Source organism: Tenrec ecaudatus, chromosome 7, assembly GCF_050624435.1.
Source record: "Tenrec ecaudatus isolate mTenEca1 chromosome 7, mTenEca1.hap1, whole genome shotgun sequence".
Lineage (NCBI taxonomy): Eukaryota > Metazoa > Chordata > Mammalia > Afrosoricida > Tenrecidae > Tenrec > Tenrec ecaudatus.
This window is the reverse complement of record NC_134536.1, coordinates 2538751-2566730: the sequence shown is the minus strand read 5'-3', so window position 1 is coordinate 2566730 and position 27980 is coordinate 2538751. Positions and strand designations below refer to the sequence as shown.

At 54.9% G+C, this 27980-nt stretch overlaps 1 protein-coding gene across 2 annotated transcripts; it reads right to left on the bottom strand.

Annotated features, from left to right (window-relative positions):
- Positions 1-305: 305 nt before the first annotated feature.
- On the bottom strand, positions 306-14606 carry SFT2D1 (SFT2 domain containing 1). Of its 2 annotated transcripts, none has more exons than XM_075554278.1 (8): positions 14446-14606; positions 9388-9474; positions 8349-8431; positions 8056-8137; positions 6333-6368; positions 4894-4952; positions 4452-4481; positions 306-788 (listed from the first exon to the last, which is right to left on the bottom strand). In XM_075554278.1, exons 1-8 carry the CDS (start codon positions 14506-14508, stop codon positions 749-751), a joined length of 480 nt encoding a protein of 159 aa, XP_075410393.1. In that variant the 5' UTR covers positions 14509-14606; the 3' UTR covers positions 306-748. The 2 variants fall into 2 exon arrangements, with proteins under 2 accessions (XP_075410393.1, XP_075410392.1); XM_075554277.1 differs by having other exon boundaries at positions 307-788; positions 8052-8137; positions 14446-14605.
- Positions 14607-27980: the final 13374 nt, after the last annotated feature.

Here is a 27980-nt window from a genome sequence, read left to right as displayed (position 1 = left end):
CATGCTTCAGTCAACTCAACACCACTCACCCGCCCTCCACGCGTCGTCTCTGCTTCCTTGTGTCCATCCACCCAACATCCATCCACCATCCACAGCTCCCACTGACATACACTCCCTCCCCCTAATCCACTCACCCACCTACTGTCCACCCCACCCTCACTGACGAAGGGCTGTCCCTCTCAATTTTCTAACTAAAGACTGCCTGGTGCTGAGTTTTACTGAAATGGATCGATGTGCCACCCATTTAAAGCATCATCAAGTTGATCTAGCAATGCTCTTCGCCCCCTGCGTGTGGCTTTATTTCTACATTGTGTAAAGACTCATATATTATTTTTTATTATAGATAATAAGCAATTTTTAGCTTCAGGTAAAAAACGTTCACAGTTATGATAAAAACACACACACATATTCCCGCCATCCCCACCCCAACCCACACAAAGCGAAACAGAAGCAGTTTAAAATTCGGACAGTTTAGCAGAGCCCAGAACATGGAGTCTATCATGTCACCCTGATTTGCTCTTGCCCTGTGACAGTGGTGCCCACTCTCGCCTCTGGCTGGGAAGACCAGGCTGAGGGCCTCGGAAGAAGCTGGGGTCACACGCATCCAACGGTTTGATCCCGCACACGCGCACACACGCGGCACTTGCTGGCACCCCACGCCCGGGATGCGCAGCGGTGTTCTGGGTTTTCTATCAGGAGCAGCATGGCAGTCTGGGCTTCCGTGTGTTTTTCCCCGGGTGTCTGATGTTCAGTTCAGGAGGGACGAGCAGCACTTTATGACCGCATCCCTGGTGGGGAACAAAGTGGGGGAAACGTGACCACCTGGGCGAGGCCAGCTTGCAGTGCCCTTGGCCCCAGACAATCCCAGAGAGACCATGGCTGCGTGCAATGTCCTTTGAGACCAAGCAGGACCCTTGGAGGTGACGTGTTCACTGCTGCGCCGGTGTTTACGGGGAGATCTTTGCCAGCACCTAAGCTGACGTTAGTAAGCACACTTACAAAGCACCAACTTTTAGAAAAGGATGGATGGATCCATTCAGGCACGGGGGGGGGGGGGGGGGGGGTGGAGTGCCTGACCCAAGGCCGTATGAAGAAAACAAACCAAATTCACTTCCATTGAGTTGATGCTGACTCATAGCGACCCAATGGACAGGGTCGACCTGCCCCCCTGCTGGGTTCCGTGACTGGAACTCTTTACAGGAATAGAAAGCCTCGTCTTTCTCCCACAGAGCCACTGGTGGTTTTGAACTGCTGACCTTGTGGTCCTCAGTCTAATGTGTAACCGCTATGCCACCAGGGCTCCCACACGCCACAGGAGATCTGCAAAGATCATTCGTACTGGCTAACCTCACACAGCTCACGAAGGGTGGCAGCTCCAACCACCACGCTGGGTGAATTCACTCAATGTCCAGCCAGTATGGCCTGAGAATGACGTCATCAACTTCGAGTGGCCCCTAACATCCTAAAGGGCAGATGTTTGCAACTGGACCCAAGGGTTCATCCAAAGGGCTGCAGCAGAGCCCTGCTATTTGACCCGCACGTCTTCTCATCCAGGATACCGCTGGCCACCCCGGGGGCTCTGGGGAGCAGGGCAGCCTCTCTGAGGACGGGCAGCAGGGGCCAGCTGTCCACGTCTCCTGCACTTGGCAGTGACACCCATAAGCTCTCCCCCACCCCCAGCAGTTGGCAGATTTACATCAAAAAGAATCATCTAATTGAAACTGAATAAAGAGCATTCTCACTGGTTTCCTTCCCCGTTCTCACTGTTGCCTGTGCAACTGTGAAATCTGAGTGGATTACAACCCAGAGACAACAGAGCAGAGCCCGGGGGACAGAGAGAGGAGACCCCTTAGGGTCTGCAGGGCACTCTAGTAACAGGAACAGACAGCCAGGGATTTCTTCTGCAGAGCTGCGGGTGGGCTCCAACCATCAGTCTTTCAGTTAACCGCAGAGCACCGAACCGCTAAACCGCTGTGCCACCAGGCTGCTCTGTTCACATTATGCACATGCACTGTTTTCACTGTAACACGCGGGTCCCAGGTGCAGACTCTCTGTCTGGAGCCGGCACCGTGGCTCTGGCAATTCGTTGCTATGAGCTCACAGCCCCAGATAAACAGAACTCCCTGTCCTGAGCCAGCCTCACGACTGGTCTTATGACTAAGACCGGTGTCAGTCCACCTCATCGAGGGTCTTCCTGTGTCCCTGCCCCTCTACCTTACCAAGCAGGACGTCCTTTTTCAGGGACTGGTCTCTTCTGACAACATGTCCAAAATACTTGAGACGTGATCTTGCCATCCTCGCCTCTAAGGAGCATTCTAGCTTTACTCCGTCCAAGACATTTTTGTTTGTTCTTTCGGCGGCCCACGGTATTTTCAAATTTCTTCCCCACAATTCACATGCACGCATTCTTCTTCCACCTTCCTCACTCAACGTCCAACTGTCATGTGCATAGGTGACTGAACACACCATGGGCAGGCCCCTCCTTAGTCCTCAAAGAACACCCCTGCTTTTTAATCCTCAAAAGAGGTCTTTGCAGCAGATTTGGCCAATGCACTATGTCTCTTGGTCCCCTGGCTGCTGCTTCCAGGAGCACACTGTCTTGGCAACTTCAACCTTTTCTCCGTTTATCACGTCACCTATAGTTCTGCTTGTGACACATTTAGTCCTCTTTACATCGAGTCGTAGTCCACACTGAGGCTGCGGTCCCTGATCTTCATCAGCAAGTGCTTCACCCCAAGTCCTCCTCGCTTTTTAGCCAGCTGCATGTGGCAGGTTGTTGATAAGCCTTCCTCCAGTCCCAAAGCTGCATTTTCTTCATGTCACCGAGCTCCTCTGCTGACTCACTCAGGACGCAGACTCAATAAATATGGTGAGAGGCACAGGCCTGTCACACACCTCTCCCGATTTAAAACCACGCGGCATTCCCTTGTTCTGTTTGCACAACTGCCTCCTGGAATTCCCATTCATCGCAAGGTTACCCGTAGTTTGTTCTGATCCACACAGCCGAACGCCTTGGCACAGTTGATAAAACACAAGAAGACGTCTTTCTGGTGTTCTCTGCTCTCAGGAAGATCCACCTGACATGCAGTGAAATTCCTCGCTCTGCATCTCTTCTGACGGCCGATGCACTGCTGCAAATGTTGCTGGCTGGCGGTCAGCATCGCTTCACTTGCAGGTGATACTAATAACTTTGTTCTATCATCTGAGCCTTCTGTTGGGTCACCTTTCTTTGGCATGGGCACACATGTGGATCTCTTCCAGTCAGGGAGCCGTCTTTCAAAGCTGCTGGCATCGACGAGGGCGTGTCTCCAGCGCTTCATCAGTGTGCCGGGACATCTCAAATGGTCTTGCATCGATTCCTGGAGACTTGCTTTTGGATAAAGCTTTCCGTGAAGCTTGAAGTGCTTTCTTCAGTACCACACCGAGTGGTGCTCACAGGCTACCCCTGAAATGGTGGCGTGCCGACTAGTTCTTTTGGATACAGGGACTCCGTGGGTCCTGTCCATCTTCTCTTGATGCTTCCTGCGTCACTCAATATTTTGCCCATAGGATCTTCCGAGATTGCAACTCGAGGCGTGTACTTATCTCCCGGTTGCTGTGGTTTAAGATATGCTGAGTGTCTTCTTGGATTTCTAACCCCAGGTCCTGCACGTGCCATTGTAACATTTGGTTCTGTCTTCTCGGGCTGCCCTTTGGAGTTTCCTGCTCGGCTCTTTGACTTCACCCTTTCTCCCAACTGCTTTAGCTTCTGTGCGACTGAGAGCACGGCTCAGTCTCTTCCGACAGCCACTTTGACCTTGTCTTTCTTTCTTACCCTTTCAAAGACCTTTTTCTTCCTTCACGAACGATGCTCACGATGTCCTCCCACAGCTCATCAGGTCTCTGGCAACGTGTTCAATGTCTCAGATCTGTAGAGATGTTCTCTACACTCAGGTGGGGTAGATTCAAGGCTAATGTTCTTCCTGAACCTGCCTACAGATGCGCAACTGATGGTCGGCTCCAGAATGGGCCCCTGGCCTGCTCCCTTCCATTTGGAGAAGTCCACCATCTGTGTTGTTGAGAAAAGGTATTTGCTACGAAGACGTTGTTCAGTCTTGCAAAACTCTACCTTGTGATCTCCAGCAGTCAGTCTACGCAAACTCATAATTAAATTAGTACTCTAGGGGGCCTCAAAGGGGCTGAGAAAAAGTAAAGGCTATGCCAATATTTTAAGGCCCTTGAATTCCTCAGGCTGGTGGAGGGAGAGAAGGTATAAAGAATGCATCCTCACCCCTCCTTTCCCAGCACCTGGTCTACTCGCTTGAGTCCCTGCTAACTCTCCCAGGAGGAGACAGCCTCCCCTTTCTCCCTCAGCTTAGGGGCAGTTGTGGGCGCGCACACGTGTTGATGAGCTTCTGTGAGTTCATTCAGAGATGCGCCAACAGACGGCAAAGTGAAAATGGGCGACTCACCTGGCGTAAGGGATGTACGACAAGCTGTACCTGGAAGAGAATGGCAGACAGTGAGATGCCTCCCACGGACTTCCCAGGGGCCCTGTGTGCACAGCACGCACACATGTGTACAATACCCACCATGGCCTTACAACTCTGACCCTGTGACCCCACAGCATGCACAGGCTGCCTCCCCTCTGCTCTGGCTTCTCTAGAGCATTGCTTGGGACAGCTGAGGACGCACCGCCCTCGGGGACGTGAGGGGCACACTGTAAAATGACAGTGAGTAACTCACACCCCAGTCCCCTCCCCCCTCCCCGCTGCTCCGTGTACCACCATGCCAGCGCCCCAGTGTGACAGAGGGCGTGGTTCTGGACTTTCCTCGCCCCCCCGGGCTGAGAGAACCCCAAGGAGACAGACTCAGGCACCAGCTGCACCCCGGCACGGGAGCAGAGGGACTCACCAGGTCATAGACAGGAACTGCAAGACGCAGAAGAGCAGGGCCAGCTCCTTCTTGTGCCACTGCCGACAGAGATGGGCTGGTCAGACTCACTGCACCCACAGCTCCACACATGGGCCGGCTCCCTGTTTGAAACTCGGCTACCCAGGGCGCACCCCTCCCTAAGGCCCTGGACCCCATGTCCCCCAGGGTGCACCCCTCCCTAAGGCTTGGTCCCCCATGCTCCCCAGGGTGCACCCCTTCCTAAGGCCCTGGACCCCCATGTCCCCCAGGGTGCACCCCTCACTAAGGCTTGGTCCCCCGTGCTCCCCAGGGTGCACCCCTCCCTAAGGCCCTGGACCCCCATGTCCCCCAGGGTGCACCCCTCCCTAAGGCCCGGTCTCCCATGTCCCCCAGGGTGCACCCCTCCCTAAGACCCTGGACCCCCATGTCCCCCAGGGTGCACCCCTCCCTAAGGCTTGGTCACCCATGCTCCCCAGGGTGCACCCCTCCCTAAGGCCCTGGTCTCTCGTGCCTCGAGCCTCTGCTACTATAGCAGAGCAGGGCCAGGCAGGACTTCCTGAAGGCTATGTCCACGGCCCGGCCAGCCCCACTCTGGACAGTTCAGTGATGCAGACAAACCACAGCCCTGCTGTCTGCAGGACGGGAAGTCCTGCCACGCGCATCTCACCTGGCTCCCCCTCCCACAGACATTTTTGGGAGGGAGAGTGCCTTTCACTGTGAGCCTGTGGACTGACGTTGATGAGAGCCTCCAGGCGTCAGAGGACCCCGGCCCTCTAGTTACAGTCTTTCTTAGAGCACACGGCCCCACGGGTGGTGAGAGGCATGTGTGGGGCACCAAGGGGGTGGGACCTGGATGAGGTGGCGCTACCTGCCCAGTGCCCACAATGGAGGGGGTCTTTCTGAGGCCCCACACCTCCCTTTCTTCAGTCGGTTGCCTCGTTGGAAAGGAGCGGAGACTGTGAATGAGCACTGGGGACCAGAGGCCTTGGTCTGAATAGACTGTGGGAGTGTGTGTCTCTAATGGTGCAGGGAGCTGCCGCCCAAGCTCTGGGTGGGATGGGTCGACGGATGTTCTCTGGGCTCTGTTGCCTCGTTCCAGGAGCCCTGGTGGCACCGTGGTTAAGGTGCTGGGCTGCACTTCAGACCCCTTTCGCCACCAGGACCCTTTGCCCTGGAAAACACACGGACTCTACAGTGAGACAAGGCTTGCACACCAAGGGCTGTGGACAGACCCAAAGGTGGACAGACTGGAGCCCGTGCTGTCTGCAGCCCCATCACCACCTCACCTCCGCCTCGGTTTCAGAGGAGAGGAGGGGTCGCAGGGCAGCCACCCACTGGGTGGCACCATGTCCAAATGGGACAGTGACGAGTCACCAGCTGAAAAGCAGCCGGGCAGAGGGACAGCACCAGCAGAAAGCCAGCACCTCGCTGTCACTTACCCAGAACACAGCACACAGGGTGATCACGAAGCAGAGCTGGGGAGGAAAAGAGGGGGTGAGGTCAGAGCTGCCGGCACGGGGCACCGAGTGCACTGGATGTCGGGTGCCCTGAAGGCCTGGCAGGACTGCTGCCATCCTCCCGATAGGGGACAGTGCTGTCTGGCATGTGCGCAGAGCTGCCACACGCTCACCCACACGCTGGGGACAATGCTGTGTGCCACGTGCACAGAGCTCCCGCATGCACACCCACGGGTAGGGGGTTGTTCCACTACTCTGCCCCACATGCACGCGCACGTCCCCACGGCCGCCTGGATGGGGGTAGGCGGGAGCCCGGTCCACAGAGGGAAGGCAGGAATGCCTTGGCTCCACATCGGGAATGGTGGTGCTGCCCTCCCTAGGAACCAGCCTGCCTATCCAGAGGCCAGCTGGAGACAGGAGGTGGAGGCTAGGGCACCATGGGCGGCAGAGGTCAGCTCAAGGTGGGAAACAGGGCTGGAGCACCAGCACTGGGGACAACAGGTCGGCTGAAGGCGGGAAAAGGACCATTTGCAGAGACAGCAGGAGGTAGGAGAGACGTGACCAGTGCGTGGCCCTGTTTGAGCGCTGTGACCCACTGACCCCACCCGAGGGCCATCCTGGCCCAGGGAGGAGGGGGCAGGAGGCAGGGAAGCCCTTGGCCTCCCATGCTTGGGCTCATCGTCTACCAGGAACAAGTCAGACCCAGCAGGGCACTGACGGGGGCCTTGCAGCACGGTGTCCCTCTGTCAGCGGTTATATTCCCGACATTCCGACTACTGTCCGTTCACTTAGTCTGTGACAGGGGAACTAAGTGACCAAAAAGCCAAGCAACAGTAGCAAGGGCAGCTGAAGGGGCGGATCTATGTAGACTCTTAAAAGAAGGTAAGCTTGCAATAGTCTGACAGTGTAGAGTTTTCCAGCAACCTAATGTTAACTACTTGTAAAATACATGCTACTCCAAAAAATATACACACCTGAACTGACTGCCATCCAGTTGGTGCCAACTCATAGCAACCCTACCGGACAGGGCAGAACTGAACCTGTGGGTTTCCGATATTGTAACTCTTTACAGAGACCAACAGCCTCATCTTCCTCCCAAGAAGCTGCGAGTGGTTTCAAACTGCTGACTTTGTAGTCAGCAGCTCAACACGTGTCCCACTGCACCACAGGGCCCCTCCCACCCGCGGCCACACACACTCAAAGAGCACATTCAAGATCCCTGGAGAATTGGGTGCTGGCACTGAGACAGAACGATGCCGAGTCAGGACATCCGGTTTTAAGCACGGCCAAGAAGGAAGTGCTTTCCCTCTGGTAAGGAGACGGGAAGAGACTTGCCAGACCCAGCCCTGGGGCAGCCATGCTTCAGTTACAAGGCTGACATGGAAACTCTGCAGAGTGCCCGATCTCAGGGAGGAGTGACCGCAACAAGGGATGGGCAGAACCAGGCACATGGGGCGGGACACGGGGCAGTGACCTGCTGGGGACCTAAATTTCATCTGCAAGCATATGCCTGAACAGCGCCCGCCACCTGCCAAGGCTCCACGGGGTCAGGCCCAGGGCGTGACTGCCGAGTCAGGCCACCCAGCAGAGTGGCAGCCGACACACCTGGCCTTCAGGACACTCAAGGAACCATCACACCCAACAAGAAAACCACCCAGCCACCTGCCCGGCCGCCCCACGGGGCGCAGAGCACGGCAGCACCTACAAGCATGAGGATGGTTGCCACCAGCCTTGTCTTCTCAAACATTTTCTTCAGCTGCTTCATGGGCCCCATCAGGAAGCACGTGCTGTTGAAACAAGACCAAAGTCAGAGCTGAGCGGGGTCCAGCAAGGCTCATGCGAAGCCCAGCCTGTCCTCTCCACCAAAACTTCCATTTCCCTCCAGCCCACAGGGAAGCCATGCGAGTCCCGTGCATGAGCGCTGACCCTCGGCCTTCGCCACCCAGCCTGTGTCCTGTCAGGATAAAGCCACAAGAGAGGCCCATGCCAACGACGTACCTGGCGAGCGAGGCGAGGTTGCCCAGGGTGTAGAAGACGGCGAAGAGCTTCGTGCCCTTCGGCAGCCACAGTAGCCCCACGCCCTGCGTGGGAAGAGCAGCCACGCTGCAATCACGCTGCCGCCCTCTGAGCGGCTCAGAGCAGAAACCTGCACCTCCCGCAAGACACGAGACACACACGCGCCAAGCTATATGCCTGCTGGCACAGCCTGAGGAGCCCTGCTGTGCGCTCGGCTAGGCCTGGGCTGCTCAACACAAGGTCGGTGGTTCCAACCCACCAGCTGCTCCATGGGGGAAAGATGAGGTGTGTGCTCCTGGAAGGAGTCAGGAAGGGATTACAAAACTGGGGGAAAAAAACCCAAGTCGCTGTCATCGATTCGATTCTGACTCTTGGTAACCCTAAGAGACCTTCTGGCATAATGGTTACACTGACCGAAAATCAACAGTTTGAGACCCCCAGCTGCTCCAAAAGAGAAAGAGGCTTCCCCCGCCTGTAAAGTGCTCTGTCTGAGACACCCACAGGGGCAGTTAGTCCACCCTGTCCGACAGAGTCACTGCGAGTCCCACTCCATTAGACGGCACCGAGTGGAAGCCAACTCAGTGACCACACAGGGCAGGGCAGAACTGGCCCTGTGGGTTTCCAAGACCATAACTCTTTACAGACACAGAAAGACACATCTTTTTCCTGTGGAGCAACTGCTGGCTGAGATGAACTGATCTGAGATTTTCAGACCCCAACACATAACCACTACACCACCAAAGTGTCTCTAAAAATGTAAAAAAGGAATAAGTATACTTTAATTAATAAGCAAATTTCTATTTTTCCAGCTTTTGTAACAGGTTATTTAAAAAGTTTTTAAGCTGGCAAAACCCTGAACTACAACTCCCCGTGTCTTTATTGATCTCTTGTGCCCTTGATGTTAGGTGACAAACAGTTTCATCAAGACAGCCTGGCAGCCACTGGGACACAGGAGAGAGGGAATGGCAGCAGCAGAGAGGGGCAGTCCCCCGCTGCCCCCCACCCAGAAGACCTGCCTTACCAGGATGGAGCAGAGGACACCACAGGCGAAGCAGATGCCGAACCACCTGAGTCTGGTGCTGAAGCTGAGGGACGAAGTGTCCAGGACCTAGGGGGATGGACTCGAGTCAGAACAGGCTCCAAAGCCCACAGGCGGCCAGCACATGACCCTGCGCACCACCCCCTTCCGACACAGCCCCGGGTACAGGAGCCGGTCTGCAGAGCGCTGGCTGGAAGGCGCCAGCACAAGAGCACGCAGCAGCAGGGTCTCTACGGGAGCAGGGGCCTGGCTGAGGGTTGGCGGGTGCTGGGGAGGTGGCTGGGTGCTGGGTGTGTGTGCATGCGAACATCTGTGGAAATCCTCACTGCAATCAACAGACGAGGCTGCCTGCCATGGGCCCAAGATCCCTGGGCGTGAGGACAGAAGCAGGCTGGAGCATCAGGCTCCCAGCATGCAGCAGACCAGGGATGCTGGGCTCCCAGGATGCAATAGGGTTGGACGCTTGAGGCCAGCATGCCGGGCGGGGTGAGGGTGCTCGTGCACACGCACTAGAAAGGAGCCTTCCTCGGGAGGGGCTGGCATCGGGGTGGACTGGGAAGGGGATGGAAGAGCAGGCTGTGATCTTAGCTGGGGCCTCACTTGGGTTCCCACAGACAGGAGTGGCTTTCACCAGTGTCATCACGGCGGGGTGGGGACACAGCAGGGTCTCAGGAGCTCTGACAGATGGTGACTCCCAGCGTGGGGGGTGGGGGGGGGAAGGAAGCACCAGCACCCCTCACCTGCTTACTCTGGAGAAGTGGCATGCCTCTGTGCCGCCAAGCATCGCCGTGTGTGTGTGTGTGTGTGTGTGTGTGCGCACACGTGTGTTTTTCTTAGGCCTGCCTCATGGTGTGGTGGTCCCCATTCAATAAGTGTTCAGTGAAAACACTCAGACCAACAAGAACACAATGAGATGGGACTTTCCCAATAAACTATCCCCACAGCTGCTTCAGGAACTGAGAAATCAACATGTTTCTATCCCAACATTTAGTGTCTGACTGTCACTGCTGCCCCTTCACCAGGAGCCAGGAGCGTGTTCCAAGGACATCGAAGTACACCAGAAGGGGCCACGCCGCTCATCATTCTCCTTACCTTGACAGCTCATCTCCGCTGACTCCGAACGCAGCATGTAAACAGATAAGATCACTAAGCAGTCTGTCGGTGCCACACAGTGCCTTCTGACCCATTTTAAACCCCCTTTGATTTGCCGTGAATATGATCCTCTGGTAACAAAACTGATCATCTAACCTTAAACAGTGTATGCACTTGCCTACAGAAATCCCCAAGCTTGGTTCTTCCTGTTCAGGCACAGACAGCAGGCTTGTGCGATGGGCACAGGGGCAACAAGCCTGCACGTCGGACTCCATAAGGGACCAAGACAGTGGGGCGGGCCAGCGGGGCAGTAATCCGGTGAGCTTTAGGAAGTACCTGGACTCGAGGAGGCTGACAAGGGGAAGGGCAGCCTGTTTGCTTCTGTCCCTAGTCTGGTCACCCCAGGGGTACTGGGCTGCTGGCCTCAGCCAGGGCCCCCCAAGCAAAGACAAGGGCAGCTGCTTGTCCTGTTGCCACCGCCACCACCACCCACAGGATGATCTTCACGGTGAAGCGTCCGACAGGTGACGTCTGTCTGGACAAGTGCCTCTCAAGCAGCCAGGGGACCAGAGACAAAAGCAGACCCCTGGGCCTGGGGGAGCAGTGGGGGCACCTGGACGCTGCTGCTCTCCCTGCCGGTCCACCCTGGGGCAGTCCACCCGTGTCACCGCCTGCTGCCCCAAAGCCACTTCCAGAAGAGAGATGCCCCCGGGAAACGGCCCAACACCTTCTCCCTCTGGATCAGACCAGCTGCTGGTTCACCCAGTGAGGCTTCCCCAGGGTAAGTCCTGCTCCCTCACAGGGCACCACTGGGTTCAAACCCGGCTTTCTGAGCAGCCACTTCCAAAATGGCCCAAACGCCAGGCTTCATCCACCAGGCGCCCTGGTCCCCCAGCAGCTGCGACAGGAAGGAGCAAGTGAGGAAACACAGACCTCCTCAGCTTCTCAGGTGGTTTTCGGACCTCCAGAATGAAAATGCAGCTCTTGGGTTTGTGGTCTGTGGGTACATTCAGAGAGGCCCCACGGGACACACAGATAGCAGATGGGAACCTAAGTGTGGTGGTCTCTTGGGGGCTACTGGTGGTCAACCCCTGGACGGTCTCTGTGCCACATGCTCTGACGGGGCACCAACCCCCAGACTCGCGCCCTTGTCACCGGGAAGGTCTGTGTGGCCACTGTGCTGCCTCTCCCTGCTCTCCTGCCACGTTCCTGAGCACCTACCATGGAAGCAACAGCCAGCAAGCCATCCTTTCAGCTCTATGGCCCCCTCTGTCCTCCAGCCACTAAGCCTGTATCTGTAACAAAGGCCCACTTCTAGTACCCCTCTCTGACCTCCACCCCCCCCCCCCGCCCCTTGAACACTCTCTGCTCACCCCTGCCCCACCCGCATTGCCCGGACCTCCTTTCAGGGCCGTCCCCTCCTCTCACACCCTCCTCTTCTCTCCCTACCACCTTGGGGCACCTGGCCAGTCTGAACAGTTCCTCAGAGAATGTCCCAACAGCTCTGCCCTCTGTCTGTCCTGATGCATTCACAGGACAAATGGGGAGCCCACGTTCAGTCCTTTCCTCTGCCTGAACTGCAGATGGTCAACGACATACAGAATTGGGAAAACCTGCTGCGAAAGACCTCGGGCCTCTTGAGGATATCACCTGGATGACTAAGGTGCCCCTGACCCAAAGCACCTGGGGCACGTGGAAGCTGGGCAAGAATTAGGAAACCAGAGAAGAACTGATACGTTCGAATGATGGTGCCGGGAAGGGACCCTGACCGTGCCATGGACTGCCGGAGCCAGTCTGTCTCGGAAGAAATGCTGCCCATGCTCCTTAGAAGCTAGAATGGCAAGACTTGGTCGCATGTACTCTGGGCATGTCAAGAGCGATCCGTCCCTGGAGGACACCATGCTTGGTAGAGCACAGTCGGGAAAGGAAGACCCCAGGGAGATGAACTGACCCAGCGCTGCAGCAGAGGAATCCATCACAGCAAGGACCAGGGGGTTGGTATGGGGCAGGCCGTGTCCAATCTGCTGTGCACAGGGTTGGGACCGATTGATGGCACCTAACAACCTCAACAGAGCCACCCCTGCAGCTGAGCGTAGCTGGACAGGACCTCCAGTGTGCCTGCTAACCCCCAGAGGGCCTCAGCACCGCTGACAGACCCAAAGGTGCCCAGCTCACTCCCTCAGTGGAAGGGCCCTATCCAAGCCCTGCAGCCCCAGCAGACTGCTGCTTCTCACCAGCTTTGACTCCCACAGTGAACTCCAGTTCTAGCCCTCTGTCTCCCAGCACAGGGATCCCAGGTCCAAGGGAAGCAGTGCACTTCTAAGCCTGGGGGGGGGGGGGGGGTAATACTGGCCAATCCCCCTGTTGGGGCTCCTCGACACGTTATTTGCAAGGCCCCGCCCTCTCAGGGAAGCCAAGTACCTTATTTACATTATTAGTAAGTGATTTGATCTCCTAGGTGGGCCCTGACGCCGCATAATCTCACCCAGGCATTTGGGAGGGGCTACAGAAGCCAAGTGTCCAGCTGGGCCACAGTTAAGTAATGCACCACACTGTCCCTGTTATTCACTATTTTCTCCAGGTACAGTGTAAGCTCCCTGGGGGTGGGCATTTTATTTTTGGGTGGCATAGTGGTTGCCACTGGGCTGCTCACCAAAATGACCAGCCTCTCGCTGATGAGGCTTTCTGCTCCCCTAAAGCATAACAGCCTCAAAAACCCGCAGGGGCGGTTTCACCTGTCCTATAAGGGTGGCTATGAGTGCAGGGACACCGCCCCCCCAGGCTGTGGGGGAAGCCCTGGGCTGCTGGCCTCAAGGCAGCAAACCCACCAGCTGTTCTGCTCCCAGCCTTGGGACCCAATGGGGCAGCTGACCTCTCTCTGTCCCATATGGCAGCTATGATCGCAGCCCTCGATGGCCGAGGGCTGGGTATTACTATTAGAGGAGGCTTGGTGGCGCAGGGGTTAAATGGTCAGCACTTCAAACCCACTCTCTGCTTGTGAGTTTCCATCGGTGACTCCTTTGGAGGAGAAAGCCTGCCTTTCGCCCGCTCGGCGGCTGGTTGTTTCCTACTGCCTATCTTTCCGATCCCCGGCTGAACACATAACCAACCACTGTGCACCAGGGCTTTCCCACGAAGAGTCCCGCGGAAGCGGACTCCGTCCTGTCGTGTCGCTCGGCTGGCACTGATCTCGGCTGGGTGGGCTGGGGCGTGACCATGATGGCCCGCCCGACTCACGGATTGCTGAGAGAGGAAGCTCGGGGAGCGCAGGCAGCAAGTACCAGAGCCGCGGGGTCTACGCTCCCCAGGCTTGGCTGCATGCGCCACTGGGCGGCTGCAGGGAAGAAAAGCGCACCACTGCAGCCCCCACCCCCATGTTTAGGGGGAAGTGGCCCTTATCGAGCCTCCCTGCACACGCGCGGGCACACCCCCCACCGAAGCGTGACTGCTTTCTTTTTATAACTCTCCGCCCCCACGGCTCACTGCTTTCACAGACACCTGGGCTCGGCCCGGCCTCTCCTCCTCCCCGCCCGGCCCGCGAGGGATCTCCGGAGCTCAGTGGGGTCTGGGGCGGCTGACCTCCCGCCCCGGGATCGCTGGCCGGACCCCACACACCTCACGGCACCGGAGAGCCAGGGGGACCTGGGGGTCGGGTCACGTAAGGAGGGGAGACGGGTAGCGAAGTAGGGTCCCCAGGGAAGCCAAACAGGAGAGGGAGAAGTGGGGTCCCCACGCGAGCTGACCTGAATACTACAGACCCTGAAAGACTCCTGAGGCGCAGCGGCCGCCTCTGTCCCGTGTCGGAGCGGGAGAGCCCCCACGAGTGCAGACCCCGGCCCCTCGGCCAGACACACGGTCACCCGGCTGGCTCCGGGCAGACCCCAGGAGGCCAGAGGGGCGCAGGGACTTCCGGCTGCAGCCCCGGGGCAGGTGAGGGGCGCGGCGTACCTGCGAGGTGAGGCCCTGCTCCTCGTCGTCCTGGCCGCTCAGCACCCGCCGCAGCTTCTCCATGGTCCTATCGCCGGGGGCTCGCAGCCGCTACCCGCTCGCAGGCCCACTGCGCCCACCCGGAACCCCAGGGCGGAAATCCCGCGAGCAGACCGGAAGTCCCTTGTCCGCCAGCGTCCGCTTGCGGCTCTGCGGCCGCCGTAGAATTAGGCGCATGCGCCGAGCACTTCTTGACGGCGAACGGGAAACCGGGCGGAAGATGCGGCAGTGTGTGCAGCCAACGGCGAGTGCTGGGCATGCGCCCCCGCACCACCCGGACACGCCTTGGCAGGTGGACCTCTTGCGAAGGGGTCGTGGTCTTTGTCTGTTGGACCGCGCGGGGAACCTCCAGGCTCCGCAGGGCTACGTAGGAGCCGTGCCGATCGGCGCGACGGACCCCGAGTGGACAGGGGAGGCGGGCGGAGATGGCGGCGGATCCTGCGCAGATCTGACAGCGAGGGGACTGAAGGGCTTTGGGGACCGATGCCCCGTGGGGACCCGCCGCGCTGGCCATGGTTGGACTGCCCTCCGCAGGGAAGGAGGCGCCCGCTGCGCCCACGGTCCGGAGGGCGAGGCTATTCTCACTGGGTACAGCTGCCCCCACAGGGACCCTGAGGCTGTCACTCTGGGGGAGCCTACCGCCTCGTCTGCCCCTAGCCGAGCCGAGCGGCCAGGGGTCTCCAACAACCTTTCCGTGCTGAGACCGCTGCGCCACCAACGCTTCACGGTTGCATGCCAAACCCAACCCACTGCCAACAAGTCGATTCCTGCACACAGCGAGCAAAGTAAAGCTGTGCCATCGGGTCCTGGAACAGTCTCGATGGAAAGGCGCCCTGGTGCTCAGTGGTTCAAACCAAGCAGCCGCTCCTGGACGAAAGGATGGCGCCGTGCCTTCCATGAAGACTAATCCGTAGGCAGTTCTGCCCTATGGGTTCCCAAGGCTGTAACTCCTTACAAACAGCCTGGTTCCTCCTGAAGGTTGCCTGGAAACCCAAAGGGACAGCTCTCCTCTGTCCTATGGGGCCGATATGAGCAGAGTCCACTCATTGGCAGTGGACATGCATTCTATCTGGAATTATCTCGGTAGGACAAGCTGCCTTGCTCCTTTCCAATCAAAAGACAAATTCACCGACCATGAGTTGATGCCGACTCACAGTGACCCTGTAGGACAGGGTGAAACTGCCCCTGTGGGTTGTCCAGACTGTCACTCTTTATGGAGTAGAGTCTCCCACAGAGAGGCTGGTGGTTTTGAATCCATAACTTTGTGGTTGGTAGCCCAATGCATAACCACTATGCCAGCAGGGCACTTACTCCTTCTTACTAATGAGAGTTATTTATTTACTCCATTCATATTCCTGCCAGGAACTGAGCGCTTTAGGGCGACACAGCTTATCTCGCTCACCTTTCTGGTTCTGGCCCCTGTGATACAAGCCTTTGAGCAAGTGTTTGCTGTGGCAGTCAGTGCTGTGTGACCTCTCCCACTCAGGGCCCTGACCGGCTCTTCCTCTGCCATTCTCCATGTACTAAAAGGGAGATTTTTTTCCCTTAAAAAGTCAGGGCTGTTTGTGTAGCATGGATCCCAGAAAGTCTTGGAGCTTTCCAGAAATACACCTTTTCCAGATCATGTCAGCCTAAGGTCAAGCAGGGGCCCCTGGGTAGCACAATCAGATAGCCCCTTGAGGACTGACTGAAAGTATGACCATTTGAGCCCATCAGGAGGTCCCCCTGAGAGGTTGGCAGAGCTGGCAACCCCTCCTTGCGACTCTGGTCCAGTCTTCTCTGGTTTCTTCAAGAAAGCCCACCAATGTCCTATAAAATTCAAGTATGTTATACTCAAGAAACAAACAAATCAGTCTCTTTTATCTTAACATTGAGGAACTCTTTTGTTGATTTTGAGACAGATTAATAGGGTTGGCTATTAAACTCAGCACACCAGCCCGGTCAAATAAAAAAGAACTTGGCCGCCCCGACATAGGCAATGACATTTGTGATCTGCATTGTGACAATGGAGTTTACGGACACTGCCCCTCCAACATGACCTTTGGGAGCCAGGGCCACCAACCCAGGCCAACTAGGCAAACCTGACATCCACCCCAGAATAAATGTTGTCCACCACGACCGGAAGCCTCCACTATGAAACCCACATGGAGGGGACCGTTCCAAGTGCATCTGGTATGGGCCATTTTCCTGGGACTCCCTCCCTACCTCCTCAGTAAACAGAATGTCCCTTCCTGCCCAAGCCTTTAAAACCCCTCCAGCCTGCTTTTGTTTGAGCAGAGGAGGATTGAGTTTGCCTAGGCCCTTCCTATCTCTGGCAGACTCTCCTCATAAGTTGTTTGCTCCAATGGAAAACTTCCATCTCTGCTGATTAGTCCACAAGAGGTACAATTACTCTCTCACACAGTTGGCCGGGGAACAGCACCCCTGGCAAGGCCACGATGGGAAGGTCAGGCCACCATCTACTCCCAAAAGCTCACAGCCAATGGGAGTCCTACGGCGTCCCCTTCCACTCAAAGACATGACATCGCCACAGGGCGGAGTCCACTTGAGGGCACTGGTTTTTGTTTAAGAGTGTCATTAAATGATCAGTTTTCCTCATAGGTTTGCTGAGGTTACTCAAACTGCCGTGGAGTCGATGCTGACTCACAGTGACCCAATAGGACTGGGTAGAACTGCTCCTGTGGGATTTTGAGACTGTAACTACTTACGGGAGTAGAGCCTCATCTTTCTCCCATGGCGCAGCTGGTGATTTTGAACTGCTGACCTTTTGGATTGCAGTCCAATGCATAACTATTATGCCACCAGGATCAGGTAGTCATGAAAATTAACATTCAAGTATATCATCCACTTGGTTCCCTCCCACCTTCTAAACTGACACGTTTGAAAAGCAGGCCCAAGAGACTTACTGTCTACCTACTGCTGTCAGCGAGGACCATGCTGATATCTGTGAGATAGAAACATGCTACAGGGACTCTGGCACATCCCCTATGAGCTGCAATGCTCAGCCCCCACAGGCAGGAAAGCTGGTACCTGGCTTATTTCTACTACAATAAAAAATCCTGTCCTTTTGTCTCTAATATTAAAATGTTAGAAAACAGTTGCTAAACATACGTAATATTGCTAAACATATGTAAGGTAATAAACCCCTAAGCTTTTATTTAACAAAATGTAAAGTATACCTGTCTATGCTAGGACATTTGGAAGAAAGCTACCTGGTCAACTGACTGGAGGAGATCCACATTTGTGCCCATTCAAAGAAAAGTGACCTGAGAGACTGTTCAGACTCTAGAACGGTATCACTGATACCCCACACAAGTTAAAAAAAAACAAACACCAAAAAAAAAAATGGTGCAGCAGTACACTGACAGGGAACTGACAGGAGTTCAGGCTGAATTCCGAAGAGGATGTGAAACAAGGGCTATCATTGCTGATGTCAGATGGATCTTGGCTTAAAGCAGAGAATGCCAGAGAGATGTGCACTTGTGTTTCACTGACTATGCAAAGGCATTCGTCTGTGTGGACCACAATAAACTGTGATCACCTTGAGAAGAATGGGAATCCAGAACACTTCATTGTGCTCATTCAGAACTTGAACATGGATCAAGAGGCAGTTGTGAAAACAGAACAAAGGAAAACTGCATGGTTTGAAATCTAACAAAAGAAAAAGAGGAGAAAGAAGAAATATACGTTTTTCCAAGATTTTCCTTTTGATTCATAGTAACAGCTATAAATTGAACATACCCCAGGAACATGGGTTGAAGTCCTAATCCTATAACGTGTACCTATGACTCTGTGAGGAGCTCTGCTGGCCTACTGGGATACACGTTGGGCTGTTGACTGCAAGGTCTGCGGTTCAAACCCACCAGCTGATCTATGGGAGAAAGACGAGTCTTTCTAAGACATTTGTCGCTGGGTTGTTAGGTGCTGTCAGGTTGGCTCAGACTCAGTCACCTTCTGTACAAGAGAAGGAGCCACCAGCTGGTCCTCGTGTTCCATCCTCATAGTCCTGTTCAAGCCATGGTTGCAGCCACTTGTCGGGGCTCTCCTCCTTTGCTTCCCCTCGACTCTACCAGGCGTGATGGCCTCTCCCAACCACATGTCCCAGAGATGTGAGAAGGCTCGTCATCTTGCTTCTAAGGAATATCCTGGCTGTACTTCTTCCAGGACAGATTTGTTTATTCTTGCAGTCATCCATGGTGCTTTCAATATTCTTGATTGCCACCTTAATGCAAACGCACGGATTCTCCTCCGGTCTTCCTTAGTCAATGTCCAACTTTCACAGGCTTGTGAGACGGTTGAAGATGCCATGACTTGGGTCAGGGGCACCTTATTCCTCAAAGTAACATCTTTGCTTCTCAGCACTCGAAAGAGTTCTGTGCAGCAGATTTACCCAGTGCAGCTTGTCTTTTTTATCTCTTTTTAAAAATAAATCATTTTATTGGGGCTCATACAACTCTTATCACAATCCATACATACATCAATTGAGTAAAGCACCCTTATACATTCGTTGCCCTCATCATTCTCAAATCCACTTTCCACTTGAGTTCCTGGAATCAGCTCATTTTCCTTTTTCCTTCCCTCTCTCTCCCCGCTCCCCCTCCCTCATGAACCCTTAATAATTTATAAATTATTATTTTATCTTATCTTACACTGCCCGGCATCTCCCCTCCCCTACTTTCCTATTGCCCATCCCCCAGAGAGGAGGTTACATGTAGATCCCCAATATCGGTTCCCCCTTCCCTCCTGGTGTCACCACTCTCACCGCTGGTCCTGAGGGGTTCATCCGTCCTAGATTCCCTGTGTTTCCAGATCCCTACTGCATCCTCTGGTCTAACCAGGTCCGCAAGGTAGAATTGGGGTCATGATAATTGGGGGCGAGGAAGCATTCAAGAACCAGAGGAAGGTTTTGAGTTTCATTGTTGCTACACTGAACCCTGAGTGACTCATCTCCCCACTACCCCTCTGCAAGGGATGTCCAGCTGTCTACAGACGGGCATTGGGTCCCCGTCACGCACTCCCACTCATTCACGTTGATGTGATTTTTTTCCCCCTGCCTTTGTTGTTTGAAACCTGGTCCTCTCGGCCCTTCATGATCACACGTTGGTATGTCTTTTTGATTGTGGATCTGAGCAAGACAGAATCCTTGACAACTTCAACCTTGTCCACGAGGAAAGCTCCAGAAGCCCCAGGGAGCAGTCCTACTCTGCCCTTTGGGGTCACCAGGCTTCGGTGTCAACTTGAAGGCCTCGCATTGTAAATAGTTACCATCTCAGAAACCCTCAGAGGCAGCCCTCCCCTGCTGAGAGTCATTGTGGTCAGAATTGACTCCAAGGCAGTGGGTTTGGTTTGTTGAGTAACTGATACTGTCACCACCTCTGGTTTTGAATACTAACTCACAAGAGGGCACTGTTTCCCCATAGAACAGTAGGGAATTCTGGGCCTTGGGAAGGGCCCGTGGCTGTCCGCACAGCTGAGCCCCGCAGGAATTCTACAGGAGACGGCTGGTTGCTGGTTCCCAGGTTCTCGGCTAGGCCTGCTTGTTTGTGAGGCGTCTCCTCCACCACAGACGGCTGCAGGTCTCTCGGGACCACAACTACACAGGAGAGGTCGAATGGAGAGTCTGTCACCACACCAGTTCCGGTCGCCATCAGCTCTGACTGTACCTCACCGAGTTCTCAAGGGCTGATCTTCTGATGTCAGCCGCCAGGTCTTTCTCCCATGGTGCCTCTGGGTAGGCGGGACCACCAGACTTTGAGCAGCGGGTGAGTATAGTGACTGGGCCAGGGACTCACTGCTTGAAAAGGCTGACAGACATCTCCAGGCCTGTCTGTCCTCTGCCCATGTTCAGAACCTGCTTCTCCTCACGGGCCTGTGGTTTTTCTCAGGCGCTTTGCCTGCGTCCAGCCTATGAGCACCACACAAGGGAGTGGGCAAGGAACCGCCGGGCTGGACCCAAGGGCAGCTCCCTGGCCTGGCCTTGCAGACGGGCTGTCGTCACACCAGTTGTGTTGGGTGTCTCTGGTGAAATCCGGGTCCCTCACAGGTTAGATCCCGTAGACGCACTCAATCCCAGCGTAAGCAAACTTGTACAATTTCCTACCCTCACTCTCACGGAAAGCGCACTTCCTAGTGGGACTCACAGACTTGCTTTCTCACTTCTTGTCTCAGGCGGTGCACACTCATTCAGGTCACTTCTTTCTTCCCCCTCCCTGCTGTGTCCACTCCTCTGTCGGCTTGTCCTGGTCTGGTGGCTGGGGCGTTACCGTGATACTAGACCAAAGGGGACGTCATGATCAGCAGAGAGAAGAGGGAAGGCGACAAGGCCTTCACTGTATGTGAATTCACCATCAACACCCATGGAAGCAGCTGACCAGAAATCAAGCATGGGCTGCACGGGGTGAATCTGCAGCCCAAGACCTCTTTAAAGTGTCCAAGAATAGGGGTGATACTCTGAGGACCAAGATGGCCCTGACTGAGCCATGGTATTTTCAGTCCCCCCTATGCCTGTGAAGGAGACCAGGGAGCAATCCACTCAGTTGAACAATGGTGCTGGGGCAAAGTGTTGAAGGGACACAGACCGCCAGAAGGACAGATACCGCTGTCAAGGAGCAAATATACAACAAAGCCCGAGGATGGTGAGACTGGGCCTCGTAGACTTTGGATGTGTCGTCAGGAGAGACCAGTCCCTGGAGAGAGACACTGTGCTTGGGAAAGTGAAGAAAAAGAGTAGGAATTCAGGAGCTGGATGGGGACAGCGGCTGCAACCATGACCCTAACTTAACAACACACAGAGCGGGGTGTGTGCTGTTCTGTGGCACAGGTGCGGGGCCACTGTCCCTGAGAACGGACAGATGGACGGACAGACGGCAGCACTAGAAGCAACCCCCCTCTGTGCTTGTCTTACTGATTCCCGCCGTCCTGGGCTCGTGGGCACTGCCTTCCCTCCTATCCTTCCAGTTGGGATTTCCCTCATCCCAACTGATTTTTAAGTATCGATTGGGATGGGGGCAGGCAGCTGGGAGAGTGCAAGCTACAAGTCAGGACAAAGCAAGGGGCACATGGTGTGTCGCTGTCCCCTCACACTTCCCACCTTGCTCTCACCTACCCGTTGCAGGCACCTCCTAGATTTCTGGTTTGACTTCCAGTGTTTCTTTGGCAGGAAAGAGCAGACACATGCCCCTACACCTTCTTCCTGCTCACAAGAAAGACCTTATCACGTGGCGTGCGTACCCCTTGTTTACCCCAGGAACCCAGCCCCACCAGTCCCTGGATAATCCCCCTATTTCTGCTCATAACTCCACCCTGCTGAGCAAACAGTGAGACATCACCCACTCAGATGCCAGCTTTCTAAAGCCCACAGCCGAGAAACCCTACCGCTGAGCTCTCGAAGCTGCTCCCACGGGGTCACGGGCAGCCTGCCCACTTGCCCACCACCATCTCCACTGTCTGGGCGGCTCTCCAGCGGTTCCTGACACGCTGCAATGAGGGACCTGGTGCATTGACACGAGTGAGCTACTGCGGTGTTTCAGCAGCTTGAATCAAATGCTTATGACCCCTGGCCCCCTAGGCCAGGATGTGTGCTCTGCTGGCCCCGCTGTTGGGCTCAGGGTCTCCAGGCTGCAGCCATGGGGTCAGCCGGCCTGGGGGCTCATGCAAAGGTCCCTCCCTGCCTCACTCCCTGGGTGTTCTCTCCACTCAAGACCCCTGTGCCTCACTGCCTGAGCGGAAGCCTCCCTCAGGTGTAAGAGACAGACGGACATCTATGCTCTCACCGCTCATCCCTACCAAGCCGAGCCTAGCTCATAGCTGCCGTGTAACTGTCATGGGGACAGTACCTGTTTATGGGAGTAGAAGGCCTCATCACTCTCTAGTGGAGTGGCTGGTGGGTTTGAACTACTGACCTTGTGGTTTGCAGCCGAAGTGCAACCCACTCTGCTGCCGGGAATCCTCTGAGCCACCACAACGGCAGTGCCAATGTGACCCAGCAGGAGCAGCAGGCCACGCCTCCAAGTCCTGCATCCGCTAGATTCAGCCTTCCTCCACTTTCTCCTACAGGTGCTCTAATTAGGAACCGTCGGCAGGTCAAAAGGAAAGCTTGCTATGCTGATCAAACCAACCGCAAGCCCCGAGGTTCCTAGCATCAGTCTCGGCAAGATATGGCTTCGGCTCCGGCAGGGTCCGCTCACAGGTGCCCCAGGGTTCCTTCCTATGGAGCTGCTCCGGGGCAAAGAGGCGTCATTGAAAAGTGCAGGGGTCCTGCGCGTGCGGTCAAGTGGAGAGGCAGTGGAAGAGGAAGACCCTCGGCCAGATGGATGGACGTAGCTGCTCCACTTCAGGAGTACTCAGGCCGTACTTCTTCCAAGGCAGATCAGTTTGTCCTTTTAGAAGTCCATGGTCCTTGGTGTTTTAGAAACAGTATTATTGGCAATTATCCATATATCATAAAATGAACACTCAGGCCACACTTCTTTCAAGACAGTTCAGTTTGTCCTTTTAGAAGCCCATGGTACTTGCTTTTGAAAAAGTTTTATTGGCACTTCATCCACATATCATAAAACTCGATAGGTCAACCATATCAGAGTTGCACAATCTTGACCACAATAAATTTTAGAACAGTTTCTTCTTCCTTGTACTCACTCATTCTTATTCGTGTAATTTTTTTTCAATTTTGGCAAAAATATATGCAGCAGAACATTGACCAATTCAACAGCTTCTACATCTTTCATTCAGTCCATGGTACTTTCAAAATTCTTCTCCAGCACCACAATTCAAGTGCATCGATTCTTCTACGGTCTTCCTTATACAGTGTCCAAGTTCACATGCACACGAGGCGTGGAGAACACCCTGGCTTGGTCAGGCTCACCTTAGTCCTCACAGTAACGAAGTAATTGCTCTCCGTGAGCCTGTGCAGCAGATTTACCTAGTGCAATCCGGCTTTTGGTCTCTTGATGGCTGCTTCCTTGCGCTTTGATGTAGGCAGATCTGAAACTTGTCTGTCAGTCTGTCCTACTGTGGTGCCTGTGTGTGGCTGTGATGCTGGAAGCTGTCACTGTGTCTCAAATGCCAGGGGGACCCCCTGGAGTGAGCAGGTTTCAGCAGAGCTTCCAGACTGAGGACAGAGTGGCTGCCCACTCTGAAGGAAGAAGCTGCTGAAAACGTATGCCTGGCTTTGAAGCTCAGAGAGTTAAAGTCTGGGAAACCCACAGAGCAGTTTGAACCTCTCCTAGAGTCACGAAGAGTTGGCATCAATGGCAGTGAGTTTGGTTTTAAAGAGTTCCCGTCTTGGAAACTTACAGGGGCAGTTTTACCGCACAGGGCCTGCAGGCTGCTGAGAGTTGGCATCGACTCCACTGCAGGGAGTTTGTTTTTCTGGAGTACACAGTGTACCTTTTTATGCATGAAACACTCAGAAGACCTCCCTGAGGCACATCTTAAACACCGTCAACAGCAATGACAAGAATGTCCTGATAGCCACAGCGATGTAGGGCCTGTTCGTTGTCGTCCTCCACTGCAGAGACTCACCTTCCTATTACAAGGGGCCTTCTGGGGCTCAGGGGTCACCTGTGGGTGTGGACACGATCATGTTGTGGATTTCGGTCTCTGTTAACTCCAATTATAAACCCAGTCCCTGCGCCCCATTCTGGCTCACAGTCACCCCACAGGACAGAGAGGAGCTGCCCCGCAGGTTTCCAAGACTATGGGCACAGACTACCTCCTCTCTCACCCTCAGAGTGGCCAGTGGGCTTGACCCACTGACATGTGGGCTAGTTGTCAAGCAGGCCTCAATATTTTGGCATCCTGGGGTAAGGAAATAAACAGACTGAAACTGAACAACAACGGGAGTGGGGCACATGCCCCAGAGTGCACTGGCTTCTGCTTCGTCTTCCCCGAGCCAGGAGCAGAGATGTCGCAAGCCCGTCCCCTCCTGCCCACACAGGTTTCTAACTCCCACTGACCGTTGCCCTACTTCTGATGGGGCAGCACAGCTGCATGCCAGATTGGCGTGTGCACAGCACACAGCAAGGGCCCCACTCCTGTTTGTCAGCCACCATCTGGAGGCGGCACAGAGGGCTGCAGCAGCCCCACCCCCACCCTCCACCCACCCCGAGGTCTCTTGCTTTCCCGGGGGAGGACATCTGCAGGGACCATGGCCTCACTAACAGCTGAGACCGCCTGACTGCAGGGCACCCAACTGAGAGGGGAGGGTTTGCAGACCGTGGACTGAAGACACACAGCCCGGCATCTAGCATTTCTGGATTGCTTTTAGAAGCAGCAATGGTAGTGGGGAAAGGGTTGTTATGGCGTCACAGCAGGACAAGGGAAGAAGTCAAACCAGGCAAGCTCTCACTCACATACTCAGCCACCCGGCAGGGAAGAGAACTGCTCATGCACTTCTGAAATGGTAACTCTCTATGGGAGTAGAAAACCCCGTCTTTCTGGTAATGTGGATATAAGCAGTCAGAGGCAGGAGGGTCTGATAGACAGCTGGCCAGGTGTGGACTGAGAGGCTTGCCTTAGTGTCTGACTGTCCTCACTGGCCTGTTATCTCCTCATACTTGGTAGCTTGGGCTCTGACCACCCATATTCCATATAACACCCACATAAAGGAGCGCCGGCGGAAGGCCCCACCCTCTGAGGGCTCCACCAACTGCAAGTCTGTCACCTGGAAGCCAACAGTGCACCTGGCATCGCACGGGCTCGCGTGCATCTTGACTGCAGTGGTCAGGGTCTGACCTGCGGCCCCTGACAGGACGGTGAGCAGAGCGCCTGGACCGCCCTTCCCTGGCCCCCAGCGTGTAGTGTCAATGGCACTGCTGTGGCGAGTGGGATCTCCCGCAGACTCTTGGGTAAAGCCAACCAGACAGGAAAGGTGTGCACTGCTAGAAGTACTCCCACTTAGCATGAGAGGAGAGCTGGAGGCACAGGGGTTACATGTGGGGCTGCGATCCGAAAGGTCAGCAGTTCAAACCCAATGGCCAGTTTCTACTGTAAAGAGCTAGTCTTAGAAACCCACAGGGGCAGCTCTACGCAGACCCATAGGGTGACTCTGCGTCAGGATGGCAGTGTTGGCTTGTTTGTGGAGTGCGTGGGTGCAGCAGTCAGCGATAAAACCACTGTACCAAATTAGGGCAGACATGGCAACAAGAACTCAGGAGCTCAGGAAGGTGTTTCAAAGGGATAGCTCCACTCAGGGAGCAGCCGGAGGCCATGGGTCTCTCCTGGGTGAAGGTCCAGGAGCCCAGCTCTCCACCCAAAGGCACTGGGGTACCTCTGGAAGAAGGTCCCTGTGGGACCAGGGAAGCCCTGTGGACACTCTGAGAGAGGGGTGGGAGATCTCAGGCAGACGTCTTGAAAGGGCTCTGTCCCCCGTTAGGCCACTTCAGCCTCAAAGCAGAACTGTTATCAATGTAAATGGATCTATGCAAACTGGCGAGTCTATGATTACACTCAAGAGCCTCAAAATCAGTGACAGCTGAGTGCGTGGTCAAACCACTTCCCTCCTGTTCTTGCAGAGAAGACGTGAGCTCCTGCCCTTCCGTCTCAGGGGTTGGTGATTCCTCAGCGCGTGACCCCAACATCCCCTGGCTGGAGGGCCATCTCATCCCAATAGTCCAGCACCCAGTCATACCTTATGAAGTGATGAGCCGCCTGAGTGCAGTCCACCTGTACTGGACTCTCCCAAGAGCAGAGGGCTGGCCGAGGAAGGCCCTCCATGCACCAGATGGTTCGACACTGGCTGCAACCATGGGTGTAGACATGGCGGCGACTGGGGATGGTGCATGGCCAGGCCGGCTTCTTCCCGTTGTCCTTGGCGTCACTGTGTCAGAACCGAGTCTATGGCCCTGACAGCTCCAGAACCTCATCACACCTGCCTCGAGTGCATCCTGTGAGCCCGCACGAGGAACCAGGACTCAGGCGGATGGAGACCCGTATGTGCTGGCTCAGGCCTGCTCCCAAGGAATGAGTGTGCAGGAAAGACGGGAGGGAGGAGTCTGACCCAGGACCAGCCTTCACAATGAAAGCCACCGGGGGCTTCCATGTGGTCACGGCAGTCTTCCAGAGACAAGACAATGGGACAAAAAGTGTACACACCTGTGCACAGGGCCACCTGGGTCAGTTCCAAGCGAGGAGAGATCTCACCTGGGACTGCTATGTGCGCTCCGCTGTGCCCCAAAAGATGGCTCCTGGAAGGACCTGCTTCCGGTGATGTGGTCCACATGTGCTTGGGTGATGCTGACCCGATCCAGGGATTCCTGACCCATCCGATATCCAGGGGCTGCTATGACCTGAGACCTTATAATTCTGTGTGCCCACTCTCTCTCATCTACCATGTCTGTCGATGCTCCAGTGACCCGGGATCCCTTCTGAGGATGCAGGAGAGGGTTGTAACTGCCACTTGGCTATCAGCAAGTTCAGTTCTGGTGAAGATAATTCAACACTGTTCGCAGCAGTCCATCGACACGGAGCTGCTAGAAACTCAAGCCTGATTCAGAAAAGGACATGAACTAAGGTGTCTTTGCTAATGTCAGAGCTGGGCTAAAAGCAGGAAAAAATGTTTACTTGTGTTTTATTGACTATGGCACGGCATCCAACTGTGTGGCTCCTAACAGACTACGGACAGCCTTGAGAAGACAGGAGACCCCAGAACACGTCGTTGTGCTCATGTGGAACTTGCCCACGGGTCAAGAGGCAGTTGTGAGAACAGGACAGGGGACACTGCATGGTTTAAAATCAGGAAAGGTGTGCGTCAGAGTTATAGCCTTGCACCGTGCTTGTTCAATCTGTATGCTGAGCAAATAAGCCGAGAAGCTGGCTTCTATAAAAAAGAAAAAAAGAATCGGTATCAGGATTAACAACTTGGGATATGCAGATGACACAGCCTTGCTTGCTGAAAGTGAGACTTAGAAGCACTTGCTGATGAAGATCAAGGACTGCAGCCTTCAATGTGGATGACATGTCAGTGTCAAGAAAAGAAATTCGTACACCTGAACCAATAAGTGACATCATGATAAACTGAGAAAAGATTCAAGTTATCGAGGATTCTGTCTTGGTTGGATCCATAATCAAGGCTCATGGAGGCAGCAGTCAAGAGATCAAACAGCGCACTGCACTGGGCAAACCTGTTGCACAAGACTCCTTTGAGGTGTTGAAGACAAGGACTGAAGTGTGCCTGACCCAAGCCACGGTATCTCCAATGGCCTCACACGCATGTGGGAGCTGGGTACGGAATAAAAAGACCTAAGAAGAATTGATGCATTTGAATCAAGGTGCTGGTAAAGAATGCTTGAAGTACCTTGGAATCTGTCTTGGAAGAAATACAGCCAGAGCGCTTTTCAGAAGCAAGGGAGGCCAGGCTTTGTCTGACATGCTTCAGACATGTTGTCAGGAGAGACCAGCCCTGGCCAATGACCTTGTGCTTGGTAAAGTAGGACAGAGATAAAGAGGAGGAGCCTGGACAAGACACACAGACACGGTGGCAGCTCCAGTGGGTTCAC